General features: G+C 45.3%; 1 protein-coding gene across 2 annotated transcripts in view; it reads right to left on the bottom strand.

The window, feature by feature from the left end:
• LOC309542676 (transducin-like enhancer protein 1) overlaps window positions 1-13,619 on the bottom strand; it is a 75,272-nt gene extending 61,653 nt beyond the window's left edge. For both annotated transcript variants that reach the window (XM_082241566.1, XM_082241567.1), the window contains exons 1-4: window positions 13,008-13,619; window positions 11,979-12,079; window positions 10,067-10,130; window positions 9,636-9,680 (exon numbers count right to left, since the gene is read on the bottom strand). In XM_082241566.1, the coding sequence (XP_082097692.1) occupies window positions 9,636-9,680; window positions 10,067-10,130; window positions 11,979-12,079; window positions 13,008-13,031 (234 nt within the window). In that variant the 5' untranslated portion in view covers window positions 13,032-13,619. The remainder of the gene's footprint in view (window positions 1-9,635; window positions 9,681-10,066; window positions 10,131-11,978; window positions 12,080-13,007) is intronic.
• Between the last annotated feature and the right edge of the window lie 763 nt (window positions 13,620-14,382).

Below are 14,382 nucleotides of genomic sequence, written 5' to 3'. Positions count from 1 at the left end.
TGCACAGCCCAAAGAGTTATAGTCACAGTGAAATGCTGAACATGCTGGTAGTATCTATAGCCCATTTACTTTTCAGGACCTGTAGGCAAAGTTGTTTCATAGTTAGAAATTAAGTATTCAGACATTTGAACTTGCTAGTTCCCTAAATATCCTGCCACATGCAACCATTACTTAATTCCCCCTCCCTCCAATACACATGCATTATTAGCCTCCTTTAAGGGAAAAAATCCTGCTAAAATATGCTAGTCTCTTATTTTGGCAGTGACAGCAACACATTAAGAGGCAATGTGCCATTTCAAGAAGTTTAAGCCCCCACAGTATATCAATGTCAAACAACAGCATGTCAAACTAAGATTCAATTCAGGTAAGTGCCACTGCCAAATGTTCTTGTTCCCAGACGTGCTTTAAGATTATTTTTATTGCTTAAAATTTAATTTGTTCCAACTCACGTCGCCATGACAACATTGGCTAGCCCTGCAAATCATTTGGGTAATTGGATATCTTATCTCTCTATTGCTCTCAAATCGAATGATTCTGCTAGAATTGTAACAGCCAATCAAGTTTACAGGCCTCCTGAGTAATAGACTTAGAAAAGTAGCCACATTCATCTCCTATTTACAGCCATATTAACCATTACACACACAAAAGCCATAGAAGGTGGCCTTCAGCTACATTTCAAGTTATCAGTGCTGTCACCATTAATATTATCATCAACAGAAAGGGGTGGGAAAACTTACTCCAAACAGATTAAACTCAACCGATAAACAGGAATACATATCCATTTCAAATGAGCTTTGATCAGGTGCTGTCTAGATCAGTGTTTCCCAACCACTGTTCCGCGGCACACTAGTGTGCCGCGAGATGTTGCCTGGTGTGCCGCGAGATGTTGCCTGGAGGGAGGCGGGTGAGTCGGGCGGCGAGAGGCGGGGCGGCGGCGGCGAGGAGAGGCTGCCCATCGCGGGGCTCTCACCGTCTGCCTGCCTGGCTGCCTGCGAGCTCGGCGGGCAGCGCCTCCGTCCGCAGTGCCCGCCTCGCGGCTCTCATTCCCTGCCCCTGCCAAAGCTCACCCAGCCAAGCCGCGCTCTCCTTCCTGCCTCACTTTGCTGCCTCCTCCCCCCCCACCCCCAAAGCTTGGAGGTTCCCCGGCAAGGGGGAGGGGGGGAAATTGAAACTTACACTTTCGTGCGTCCCTCCCAGCGTGACGCTGCGCGCTGACATCACGGGGCTGTAATGGTGGTGTGCCTCGAGATTTTTTTCATCAAACAAGTGTGCCTTTGCCCAAAAAAGGTTGGGAAACACTGGTCTAGATACATTTGCAACAGCAACACATCACTTCAAACTTCCCCAGCCTCCTTACAGCCGATGTAATGACTGCATTCACATAACAGGATGGCAAAATAGCATTATCAGCCCCCACCCAGCATAGAAATTCAGATCACCACCGTTTTGACTAGCATGTGCCTTTGTGTTTGTCTGGATAGCATTAATGTGAGTGGATGCCAAACTCAAAAAGGGATACCCATTGTATTATCCTCCTCTTGTCCTCATTCATTATTCTGATCCAGTTAAAACCAGAGCAATTTGAATCAGTGGATTTAATTTTCCTAACTGGCTTGTAGGTGGTACTGTTAATTGTTCACCTTTTCATTTATTTTCAAGCCATGAGCGTTCTACTCTTTGTGAGGGCTAAATTACACCAGATTAGTTTCCAAAAATAAGTTTCACTTCCATACAGGAAACTATGGGTAAAGTCACATGTATCAAATGCAGACATGCACATGCCTCTTTTGTCGCCTCAAAAGGCCAGCCGGGGATCCCCAACATTGGTGTGTTTTTTCTCTCCCTCTATACACATTTCTGAAGTTGTCACATGACTTACACAATACCTGCACAGGCATATGAATCAAGTCTAAGTTCACTTATCTTCACACATGGTACCCCTTCTCCCTTTCTCCCAAGTAAGCTTCTAAGTGTAATTTACTATATATTCATGACTGGTACTGATGTACAATAGTACTATGCCCCCATTTCATTCATTAATATACTACTTTTCACATAAGACTGCAAAGCAGTTTACAAAGAAAAACAAAATTAAATACAGCACATAAAAAACAACATCCATAAAGTTGGTTTCCACTCACTCAATACCCACATGAATTCTACATCTATTACTGCCGTCAACCTACACCAGCCCCCACAAAACACTCTCAACAGTTACTGATCCCAAGAATTCCCTAGGTACATATACAAAAGACCACAGCACAACATTAGCAGCCTGGATGCTTCGAGATTGAAACCAAATTTAATCTGGGACTCCACCAACATCAATGAAAGTCTAACATGGTCACCCATTCACACTGGGGTTAGTGCTGAAGGCAGAGGAACTAAATTCTCACCCTAGTTGTCAAATAACAATTTGCAGCTCCTACAGAGAAGTGATAATCAGTGAGCCCCTTTTTAAAGGGTCACATGCTCTTACGCTAGCACAGCATCACACACCCCCACACACTCTGCCAAAACACAGTAATAAAGGGGATAGGTCACTTGCCCTCAAGCACCCTAAAACCTTGGCTCAGCAATGTTTGTAACATTTGTTAAAGGTATTGGTGGGCCATTAAACTGTGCTCTGCCCTTCAGCCTATCCACTATGCTACAATATTATATAAAAAATTTAATTGAAGGTTTTATTCCTTTCTGACCCTGTTCACATCCCCAGTCATATTTGATTCATCTGACGGAAGAGAACTGATGCCCATTAAAACCTTATGACATAATGTTAGTCGGGTGGCACAAGAAATAATAGTTTATCGGCTATAGCTCGAAAATACATTCTTCCATTGATAAGATAGTTTGCTTAAAATGGTCATCTAAGTGCCAATACATAGTGACTCGGTCAGTTATGACACTCTACTGAATGTGTGAAGTGCTTGCACTTAACAATTCTGTAACTGGGGTAATATAAAGTATTATGAAGGCACTGCCTTATGTCTGATCTGCAAAGATCACTTCTTGTTGAAAGAACAAACATCTATGAAGTTACCCTAAGTCTGCTACCATATGCATATAGCTGCTCGCATGAAAACGGTGCTAAAATCAGTGAGGTTTACTTTTGAGTAAACATGTATTTGACTGGGCTGTAAGTTACAGGTGTATGGTGGCTAAGGGAAGCAATGTCAATACATGGATAACTCTGGGAGCCTATTCACAGAACCACTGTGGGTTATTATTTTCTTTTTTAAAAAAAAAGTGTAGAATTTTGCTCTTGTCAATGTGAAACCGAACTTGTCACCACAAACAGATTGGTGACAGTGCTCACTGAAGCTCATTCACACAACCAGCTTATTTCAGGCAATTTCAAAGAAAGCCAAATAAGCTAAAGAAGTCCTTGTAATAGCTGGGAGGGGTATATGTCTTACCCCCACATCTCCTAGGCTTAACTGAATGCCATCTTGACCAGGCAGCAAACAAAGACCCCTTGTGCTTTGCTCTCTTTCTACTAAACTGAAAGCTACCTTTGTGTTTCCACTCACTAATCCATAGAAGCCTTTCACATGGCACAAAACAGAGGTTGCAGCATTTTGTTCCCTAAATCAATTTTCTTCTCAGCCATCCACTAGATGTTCCAGCACAGAGAAAGAACAGTCCTTCCCTTCTAATTCAAAAATCCATACTGCCATTGCCCTTGCAAACTGCTAAACAAGCAGTATTGGCAATTCACTTGTGTTCAGTAATATATTTACTGCAAATCCCAATGGCTTGCCTCCTAATGCAGTTTTCTATTGTGTCTGTTCTTGTCAATACACTGACTGGTCACCTTATTCCATAAGCTGCTTTGACCGACTGTTTACCCAAGATATCAAAAGGCTGAAAACGGAACAAAAAACAATCCAGTGTGGCTTGATTTTCTGTCCAATCATTTTTTAAAGCCTTACGACATAAGAGCTGCCACTTAGCCAGAGGTTTGTGTCACTGCTCCAGAAGCATGGTCCATGGCAGATCAGCCATGTCCTACTTTTCATCATTTCCAATCAGTCTTAATTGTTTAGATTGCCCCAATTAACCACAGTAAGCCTGCAGGTAAGAACTCTTTACACACTGCCAGCCAAACCTATTGCTGAGGTTACAAAAGGCACATCCAACTGTCACACTTTTCAAGAGAAGGTTGCTCCCAGATCCAACTCAAACATTTGGAAGGGGAATGAATGCGGTGCCGTCCTCTACTGTGGCTGCCCGCCCCCCATAGAATTTATGCAGTGGGTTGCTTAATAGAAGAGATTCACTTTTCAAGATCTTCTGGCGTGTGAAAAGTCCTGTTAAGGACTGAGCAGCTGAAGAGTGGTGGCGCTGGGAATTTTAGTTTGCAGAGAAATAACACTTGAGGGGCAAGATTTTAACCCTTGCTCTTTTTTCAATATTCCTCCTTTTCCCGCCACTGGAGTTCCCAGATGTGTATTTCCCCCCCTGAAACCTTGGTTCTGTGGCCAAATGCCTGTCTAAATCCCTGAGCCAAACTAGACTGGGATGTGCTCTTCAGCACACCAGTGTTAAAAAAATATGTTCAGTTTAATTCCACAAAGATAGAGAATCAATGCATTCAGCAGAAATTCAGAAAACATTTTATGACAGCAATTAAAATGCAGCAGCCAAAGGAAGGAGAAATTATCTTTAAATATGTTCTAATTATAGGGACGCGGGTGGCGCTGTGGGCTAAAGCCTCAGCGCCTAGGGCTTGCCGATCGAAAGGTCGGCGGTTCGAATCCCCGCGGCGGGGTGCGCTCCCGCTGCTCGGTCCCAGCGCCTGCCAACCTAGCAGTTCGAAAGCACCCCCGGGTGCAAGTAGATAAATAGGTACCGCTTACCAGCGGGAAGGTAAACGGCGTTCCGTGTGCGGCTCTGGCTCGCCAGAGCAGCGTTGTCACGCTGGCCACGTGACCCGGAAGTGTCTTCGGACAGCGCTGGCCCCCGGCCAATAGATGTGAGATGGGCGCACAAACCCCAGAGTCTGTCAAGACTGGCCCGTTCGGGCAGGGGTACCTTTACCTTTACCTTTACCTATGTTCTAATTATAGCCTGAGCCTGGATCCTCATGATTGATCCTCTTCCCTACAGAACAAATTTCCTGCATGTAGAAAACTAGATATATTTACTGATATCGAGTTTACTAGGAAGGTGAGCCTTCCTCCCTTATCTCAGCGAGAACTAGGTGAACACTACTACGCCTCTTAAGAAAGACGTAGAGAACCAAGGAAGTCTCTTGAATGAAAGGTAGATCTAGCGAACTGAAAACTGTGCAGCCACACTGGGTGCAGATTTTCTGGGGTGCTGCAACTAAGATATCCAATGGAAGGCGAGAAGTGGGGGGCAGATTTTGGCATCACAGAAAGTGCCACTGAAGTTTGAGAAATCAAGGTCCGCCACTGCTTAAATTGTCACTCTGTTTAACCCACTATTGTCAACATCCACTACTGATGATTTAATGAGCAATCAGGAAGAGATTTTTTGCAGGAAGAGTCTTGAATACAGAGAGTTTTATGAGTGCTTCCTTAAACGAAGGAGAAGAATAGTGCTGTTAGCAGTATGCATGGTTTTTGAAGTTGCAATTATTTGGAAGTGAGAAGGCAACAAGCCAGACAGAAAAGGGGGAGAAAACATAGAAGGGCAGAGTGACAAGCTTGCCTGAAGGCAGGTCAGAAAGATCATAGCAATCTACCCAAAGCAGACAAAAGCCCACCTGTCAGTTTTAGGATGGCTGGAACTCAAACACTGTAGTAGTTTATATAGTCTGTCAGTGGGTTCAGCAGTGATCAATCTTTCTTTGGCCGACTGCCACTGAACAAAGGCTAATCTTACACCTAAACAATTTGGGTTTTAACACACGAGAAGGTTTACCTTCTGGTTTACTCTGAAGGCCAACAGACATGATTGGCGAGAATGACACACAGAGAATGCTTCCTGTGTGGCTGATAATATTCAAGAAAACTCTGCGACTTGGCACCAGCTTTACCACAGTAACCACTGCTAACCCTGACTGCTATAATGAGCAACTCTTTTAAAAATGAATTATTGGCATGAAACTCGTACATTTTACAGCTTGCTTCCTAGAAGGATCTACATCAGGTTTCGATGGAGTACAAGCTTAGTATTTCCAAATGCAAGCTAGGGGAAAACCTAGTTGCTGAATATGAAAAAGTTAACCGCAAAACACTCAAAGTCAGCCAGGTGGTTAGTCCTAATATCCCACTTAGCCAAAACATGCCATCTTCCAGGGAAACACCCTTTTTGCTATCTTTGTACCAGCTAAAGATTTCGATTCATGGAAGAAGAGCTCAGGGTCCAAGCCAATGTGGGGATGGAAGATGTTTCATGGTATTAAGTTGGTTGTATAGGCGCTGCTCTGGTTCGCCAGAAGCGGCTTAGTCATGTTGGCCACATGGCCCGGAAGCTGTACGCTGGCTCCCTCGGCCAATAAAGCGAGATGAGCGCCGCAACCCCAGAGTCGTCCACGGCTGGACCTAATAGTCAGGGGTCCCTTTACCATTATAGGCTAAAGTGAAGTCAGTTTAGCTTTACTGGGCAAAATATGCCTGAATGAAGTATCTTTTTAAGACCTCTTAAAAATAGATTGAGACTGAATTCCTATACACACTGACTGAGAAACAAGTCCCACTGAAATCAAGAGAAGGGGGGCATTTCTGAGTAACAGGTAGAGGGTTTACTTCTCTAACCTATCTAAAGCAGTTTACGACGTTTGTAAGAACAGGAGCTAGCTATATACCATGCGTATACAGAAACCCCAGCACTGCCCCTTGAAATGGGCAGCATGGAAGGACCATGAAAGAATCACACAGTGAGGATGTAATAGTGGCTGCACATATCAGCTCCCCATGACTTCTAAGAGGGGACATGGCAGAAGCTGGATAAGTTTTGTTGTCAAGACTGAGTTTATAAAATCCATCAATTATACAGGTGGAATCTTTTCTGCTACTGTCTGCAGCTTCTGGTCCTGCAGAAATCTCTGCTAAAGAGGAGGGGAGAGAATTTACACATATTCCTCCTTCCTCCTCATAAATTGTGTTCTAGGTGGCTGAGGAACGCTCTGGTACAGCACGAAAGGGGTTTAGGGAGAATCACAGAATATTGCTTCCCCTCTTCTTCCATTTACAGAGGCATACATTGGAACAAAACTATTCCTCAAGCAGAATGACAACATTGAAATCCATCCTGGGAGAACACTGACAACACTGAAAAGCAACTACAAATGTATGCAATAAATAACTTTTCTCTTTGAATTGACAGTCTGGATAACGGCAGTGTTTTACTATATTCAGGCTTTGTTAACACAGGAAGGCATGGAGAAAAATATACCTGGCACATATAAAAACACACTAGATGCAGGCCCCATTAACATTAGAGCTTAGTGAAAAACTTTCCCCATCATTGCATTTTTCAGTATATATGTATAAAAAAATATGTTGTCAGAAGTGACAACTTTTGTGTCCCCTGATGATGCCTTGCTAAGCATTTGGTTATAAGCCATAAAGCAGGAATAATTTCAGCCTGTCAGGAGTCTAGCTAATGCCCAGTTTCCCCCTAGAGAGAATTCCTGTCAAATGTAATGAGAGCTCTGAAGGCCTTCTCTACAACATAATGAGCACTTAGGCCATGCTGGTGATCAGCCAGCAAAAAGCATCAATTTGAGCTTTCCTACACCCCAGGGGCAACACATCACCAGTTTTAATAAGAATTATGATTACTCTCCACCAAATGCCCAAGAACATACTGTCCATGTTTCAAGATCAGGGAGTTTCCTCCCCACTTTTCAAATTTTTAAGATGATGATTTGAACAGACTTGAGAAGTAGAACTTCTCATTTTTCAGAAGCGATTGCTTAGCTGGGGCATGGATTGGTTTCAGTCTGTGAAACTGAAACATGGGTTTCTTTATTGGTTTATCTACCACTGTATACAATGTAAAGAGTACGCAAACTTCTACAAAAGGCTTAAAACATTTTCTGGCCAATTTGCAAGTGATTTGTTGGCAATTTATACTGTAGCCTAAAATATAGTCTCTGCCACAGGTAATACCACCCTGCCTATAAGATGCATGCTAAAATAAAAGAAAACAAAGCTATTATAGTAAATACACACATTAAGGCGAAAGCAGAGGCCTCAGCTCCAGGGCTCTTTAATTTAGGGGGTTTAATCTTTAAAAAGTGAAGTCAGTTTTCAATCCATTGCTCCAAATTACACATTTTCTTCTGCTATACCAGAAGATAATTTAATGTCAGTCACAATGTTAAAGTACTACCAATTAAGCTCACAAAGCCCATGATTTGTAACAAGCTGCCTGCATTTAGACCTCTGTTAAATAAAAGGTGTCAGCAAATAGCAGCTTAGACATTTTTGTTTTTCCAAGAGAAACTTTAGTATCTGTATCAACACAAGACGAGTAGTTTCAAAAGAAATGCAGGCAACAAAATAAAGAGCGAGAATCCAGGAAAGGTGTGTTGTTGCTTTTTCCTAAAATTCAGCAATACATCCAAATACTGAAAGCTGCCAGAGTATTTATGTGAATGAATACTTTGAATGCAAACATGTATTACCAAATGCACTTTCTATAGCTAAAAAGCATCTACCTTTGACACAGTGATAACTTCGCATTACCAAATACAATGTTCTTACATCCAATGGATTTTACAGACAAAAAAAAATCAAAGAGTTCAGAGTTACAAAAGCAGAATTCAGCACTGAAACACACTTGCTTAATGGAAGCCTTTGAATATACTGAAGATGTGAAGCCTGAACTAATCAATTTCTTTGCTGTGCCCTAGCCGGTCAGCCATGCTCTTTAATTTAATGAAACAAGAGTTTTAGATGAAATAGCACATATACATCAAGAAAGAATCGTATTGTTGCACTTTGAAATGTGTCCAACTGTGCAACTTCATCTAATGATAATTTTTTTAAGAGGCCATCGATTTCTAAAAGACTTATTGTACCAGCATCTTGATGAAAAAGTGGATGTCAGCATATCTACAGAATACTTACACCCTGCCATTAATGCTTTCTTTGGCAGACAATAACTACTCAATTGAAGGTCCTTTGGGCTGAGCAATCATTTAGCTTTTCTTCTCTTATGAGGTTCTTAGTGCCTTGTTCCACTTCAGTACTCTTTTTATTCACCATTATAGTGGCCATAAGTGTGAATTTTATGGGAACTTGCAAACTCAGTCATAACCAAGAGCTTTCCAAGTCACTAATCTTTTCATGCTTTTAAATTGCTAGGATTTGAGCAACCATCAACATATGCGCTTGGACATAAGAGACTGGTTAGGCAGACCCAAGATTATAACGTGGAGTTTTCTCCTAGAAATTGGTTTCCTTGAAAGCACTTAACTTGAAATATTTTTGAAGACTTTTTTAGAAGAGAGTAGCAATCATAACTCATTTGTATTTATGCCAACCCTCACATGGCCAACTGGTAGCTTATAGAAAAGCTATGCATAATACTTACACCATTCCCCTTCTCCCATCTTTGAGTTCATCTACATACACTATGGCTTTTTTAAAACTACAAACATTTTGCACCACAGCATTCTAGCAGTTTCGCAATTATGTATCACATCAATTTCTTACCTGTTTGTGCATTTCAATATTTAACCCATATGACATTTCATAGTACTAGAAAAAAGGGAGGGGAAAAATGTGTTAGAATCATGCAAAAGGCAGCAAGGCACTTACAAAGCTGAGGGTGGAGGCTTGTTCAATCTACTACTCCAAAAGGCGATAGATAAAATTGTAAGCAAGCTGACTTTGACTTAACATTAGGAGAAACTTCCAAACAGGAACAGCTGCTCAACCGTGGGACTGTCTAGATCATGGGCTCTCTCCTTGGCTGGGGCTGTTTAAAGAGAGGACACTGCCTGGAATAGTTCCATCCTGCACTGCAGATCCTTCACTGAGCATGGGGCTGGGGCTAGGCTGGGTGACCTCCCAGGGGCATTCCAATGCTATCATTTCTGTGTTTTATCAAAACAAATAAGGAGACAAGATTGTATTGTATTTACCATCACGTAGTGCCTTTGCATTTCTGTCTTTTCACTTGCCAGCTTCTCACATTCCAACTTAAGGCTAGGAAGAGAATAATATATATTTGAAATAAAAACAAACCAACCACGACACAGGTATTTTTTAAGTATGTCAATTCAAGTATTTGCCATTGCTTGCATTCTGAAAAGAAAGTTGTTTGGAGAGCTGTCATAATATATCACAGTGTAAATACAGAGAAACTGTAGCATACTGCTTTAATATGGAAGATCAAGCTCAAATATGCAGAGTACATAATATCAACTCAGAACAAATTAAACACACATTTACTCAGATGATGTATAGAAGCCATGGTTCCAATAGGGATCTATGATTGTTAGAGGCTGCAGTGAAGTACAATTCCTGATTTCTTGCCAGTGTTAATATTCAGAAAGATAGTTCATCTATCCCAAAGATAAGGCACTAGAGTTCAGAATAATTATAGCAGTTTACATCTTTACATGTTCTTTCTAAACAATCACTTTAAAACAGAAAACTACCTGAAATTATATACTATTTATACTACACTACTTCAATATTAGTACATTTCCACTTAGTATTGCACTATAAAGTTACCTGTTTAAAAAACTAAGCAAGAAATGAATCAGTATGAATTTGCATAATCGAATAGCACCTAAATGATAGCTAGGTACCGGCCCTTCAGCTGAAAGTAAAGCCACAATAGGATTCTGTGCACATTTACTGTGGAGAGATTGGGCTACCCAGCTGCAATCATATTTGTAAGCAAGTCCCAGCGAACACCACTGAATTTCCTCTGAAGTAAGGTTCAGGCTGTCATGCATAAAACTCTAACATGCAATGAACCCCAAATGGAAATTTACTTCTCCCATGTTTGGGATTACAATGAAAGTGTGTTAATTCAAAATGTAAGTCTATAGGCCATCAAGATAAATCGTTTAGAAACTCAAACTGTTTTGCTGCTTCTCTCTCTCAAAGGGTAATTGCAGTGGTGTGCTAGAATACCTGATCAGCTCCTACTATCTTAAAACTTTGCTGTCTCAGAATACTACTTATCTGAATTGGCTTGATCTTTTGAGTTAGAAGAGTTAAAACTGTGTACACATGAACCTCAAGCTAAATAACATGATCTCAGTATGTGTGTGTTTGTTTTGTTACAGACTAAGATAGTATGCTAACAAACCAGGTCTAGGACATGTTTGCTTGGAAAAGCCCTACTGATTTCATTAGGACTTGCATACAGTAGACTTACCTCACTTTTATACCATATCACTTTCAATACCATATCTGCTGTTTTGGCTTTGCGTATTTACTAAGAAGTGAGTCTCACTGCACTTAGTGGGAGTTACTTCTAAGTAAACTTGCACATGATGAAATTATTAGCGGCCTGGGTAAGTGTTCAAACACCATTTTGTCAAGGCAGGAAAAATTGAACCCTTTACTAGCAGCGCTGATAAGTTCCTAGTATCCAAATGCCTCTGTTTCCTAAACAACAGAGGTTTAAATCGATGTTTCAACCATTTAGTAGTGGAATGCAGGAATATGACGACAAGAATACACTGGCTGACCAAATGTCAACTCAGTCTCTTTCAAAACTTTCCAGAGCAAATATTGACAGTTCCTGTGTAGTTCTGAAAGCACATTCTGGGGGAGGGTGGGTTACGTTCACCTGAACTGAAGAGCCTATGCAAAAAAAAGAAATTGGGGGGGGGGTTCTGACCATTGTTTTTAAGTGAGTGACAGCCTTAAACTGACTCCACACGCCACCACCTGGGCACAACTACAAAGTACATTTTGAACAAGCAAAACACACCCCACTGAACAAGCACGCTGTGGAGCAGCTTGAAATCCCCGAAACAGACGTGGCCTACAGAGCACAGGGAGGCAGGAATGAAGGGACCAGGCCGCACCCACCTGTGATACTGAGCTTGAAGGAACTGGAACTCCTCTTTGATTCGGTCTAGAGATTCTGGGATGGTGAACTTAAAAGGCTGTCCTGCAGCCTGGTGTGGCGTCTGGAGGAAGAGCAAGAAAGCAAAGAGTTAGGAGGAATCTGTGTAGATAAGAGGCAAAGTCATCTCTACAGCTGAAGTCCAACTACAGAGCACAACCCAAGAAGACAGTGGCACTTAAAAAAGTGGGGGGGGGGGGTCTTCAAGCAGCACTGGGGAAACTGGGCCTTGCAGATGTTGTTGGACTCCAAGCCCCCCATCAGCCTAGGGATGAGGCAAGCAGGCATCCAGCAACCTCTGGAGGGCCACAGGTTAGTTACCTGGCACAGAAATGTCCTTTTGGAGATTCTCAAGTATGGCCACCTGCCTGGTGCTTCTTCCCTACCTTTTAAAAACCTGCTGGTCAAGGGTGCCGACTTGAATAATATATTGGGGGTCCATGACACACCATTTGAATGGCAATGTCCAACAACTTGGGGGCTCAAATGTTTTACTGGGGGGCTGAAGACCCATCTGCTCCTTCTTTTCAAAACAGTTTTGCAAAACGCTCTGGGAGATGCTGTCTCCGGGAACCATCATCTCTGGAGACGCTTCGGGGGCGTCTAGGTTTCACCGGCAAGGTTTTTCTTTGGAGTGGTTGGGGGGGGGAGAGAGAAGCGCCGGCTGCCCGTCTCTCTTATCTAGCCCCGCAGTTGGGCTGGAAAGCGGAGATCGACCAGAGCAGCAACAACCCCCCCTACTCCCCGCCATTGTCGGCTGGTAGACAAACAAGTCCCAGAATAAACAAAGGAGTCGGCGCTGCTCGGCGGGCCGAGGGAGCGAGCGAGCCAGGCGCGGGCCCGCCAAGTTCCTCCGGCGGGACGGGCAGAGTTCGCAGGCGGCCGAGAGGGGCCCGGCCCTGGGAAGCGACCTTGCACGCACTTTGCCCGGACGGGGGGCGACCCCGATGGGGGGGGGAGACACGCAACCGGGGAGAGGGGGGGCCACTTACGGGATGCCGGCTCTGCGGAAACATGACTCGGGCTGCTGCTGCTGCTGCTTTGCTCCTTCGCAGCTGAATGGCCGAAGTTTAAATCCCGAGGGGAGAAGCGCACCAAAGGCGGCCGGAGGGAGAGGAGCGGGACCGGGAGGCCCTACTCGGCTTCGCGGCTCAACTGCACCATCCTCCCGCCGCCGCCGCCTCGCTCCAGCCGCTTCCTTTGTTGTGAGCTTGGGGGGGGGGGGGGAGAAATGTCACCGGGGAAGGGGAGCCCTGGCCGGGCAAGGGGGTCGCTTCTCGTCGCGGTCGCCCGTGCTCCTCCTCCTCCGACGGGGCTCCTTCCTCGCCCCCCCAGCCAAGAAATCTCCTCTTCCAACTTGCGCGGTGCACTTGCAAGACCCCAAACTCCCCGGCGGCGGCAGCTCCTGCGATCTCTCCGCAACTCGAAAATCCAAGGGAGTCAAGTCCGACGGCTCGCCCCAGCCGGGGAGTCCCGCTACAAAAGGCCACGCGGCTGCCGGGAGGGAGACTGGAGGCCGGGGCGCGCACGGGACACGGGGAAGGAAAGGGGGTTGCGGTGCTGGATGGGGCGCGCCAAGCCAAGCGGCGGATCCAGCCGCGCCCGGAGAGGGGCAAAGGGAAAGGCGCCCCCCGCCCGCCCCCACCAGCCCCGCTTCAGCCGCGCTTCCTCTCCCCGCAGCCAGGCGCCGCGAACGGGACCCAAAGGAAGTGACGGGCTGCCTCGGTAGGCCCGCCGCGCATCGGCCTCCGCACTAGAGCCCCGCCAGGAAAGGACGGAGCCGCGGCGGCGGCAGCATCCCCGCTCGCCTTCCCGCGCGGCCTCTGCTTCTCCTCTCCCGTCGGCCGCCCGCCTCGCTCAATCCCGGGCCAAAGTTCTCCCCAGGATCCGTCGAAGAAGAAACATCCAGGCGGAGCAGGCGATCGCCCTCCTCGTCCCGCCGCAGATAATCACAAGGCTTTCTCCTCTTCCATGGAGACCAGCTCGGCGCGCAAGGAGGAAACTCCGCGGGACGCGCAGCCCAGCTCGGCGGCGGGATCGCAAGAAACGGGACACACAAAGTATCCGCCCGCGCTGGTTACATTAACACGCGGTTTCACACTCCTCCAGCTAACCAGCCCCTTGGCCCCGCCCCGGGAGAGGGGGAGGAGGGGCGGGCGCCCAATCGCCGGCTGGGGAACCAACGTGGGGCCGTGACATCAGACCAATGGGAAGCCGGCGCTGGCAGGCCTCGCCTCCCCCCTTCTCACTCTCCTCCCCCCCCCGCCTTTGCTAGGAAGGCTTCCTCGCGGAGCTGCGGGACCCCTCCGAGCGAGCCAATGGGAGGCGGCGGAGCAGGCAGACAGGCAGGGAAAATGGGAAGGTCGG

The sequence above is a fragment of the Podarcis vaucheri genome, assembly GCF_965113315.1.
Source record: "Podarcis vaucheri genome assembly, chromosome: 11".
NCBI lineage: Eukaryota > Metazoa > Chordata > Lepidosauria > Squamata > Lacertidae > Podarcis > Podarcis vaucheri.
This window is presented reverse-complemented; position numbering and strand designations above follow the sequence as displayed.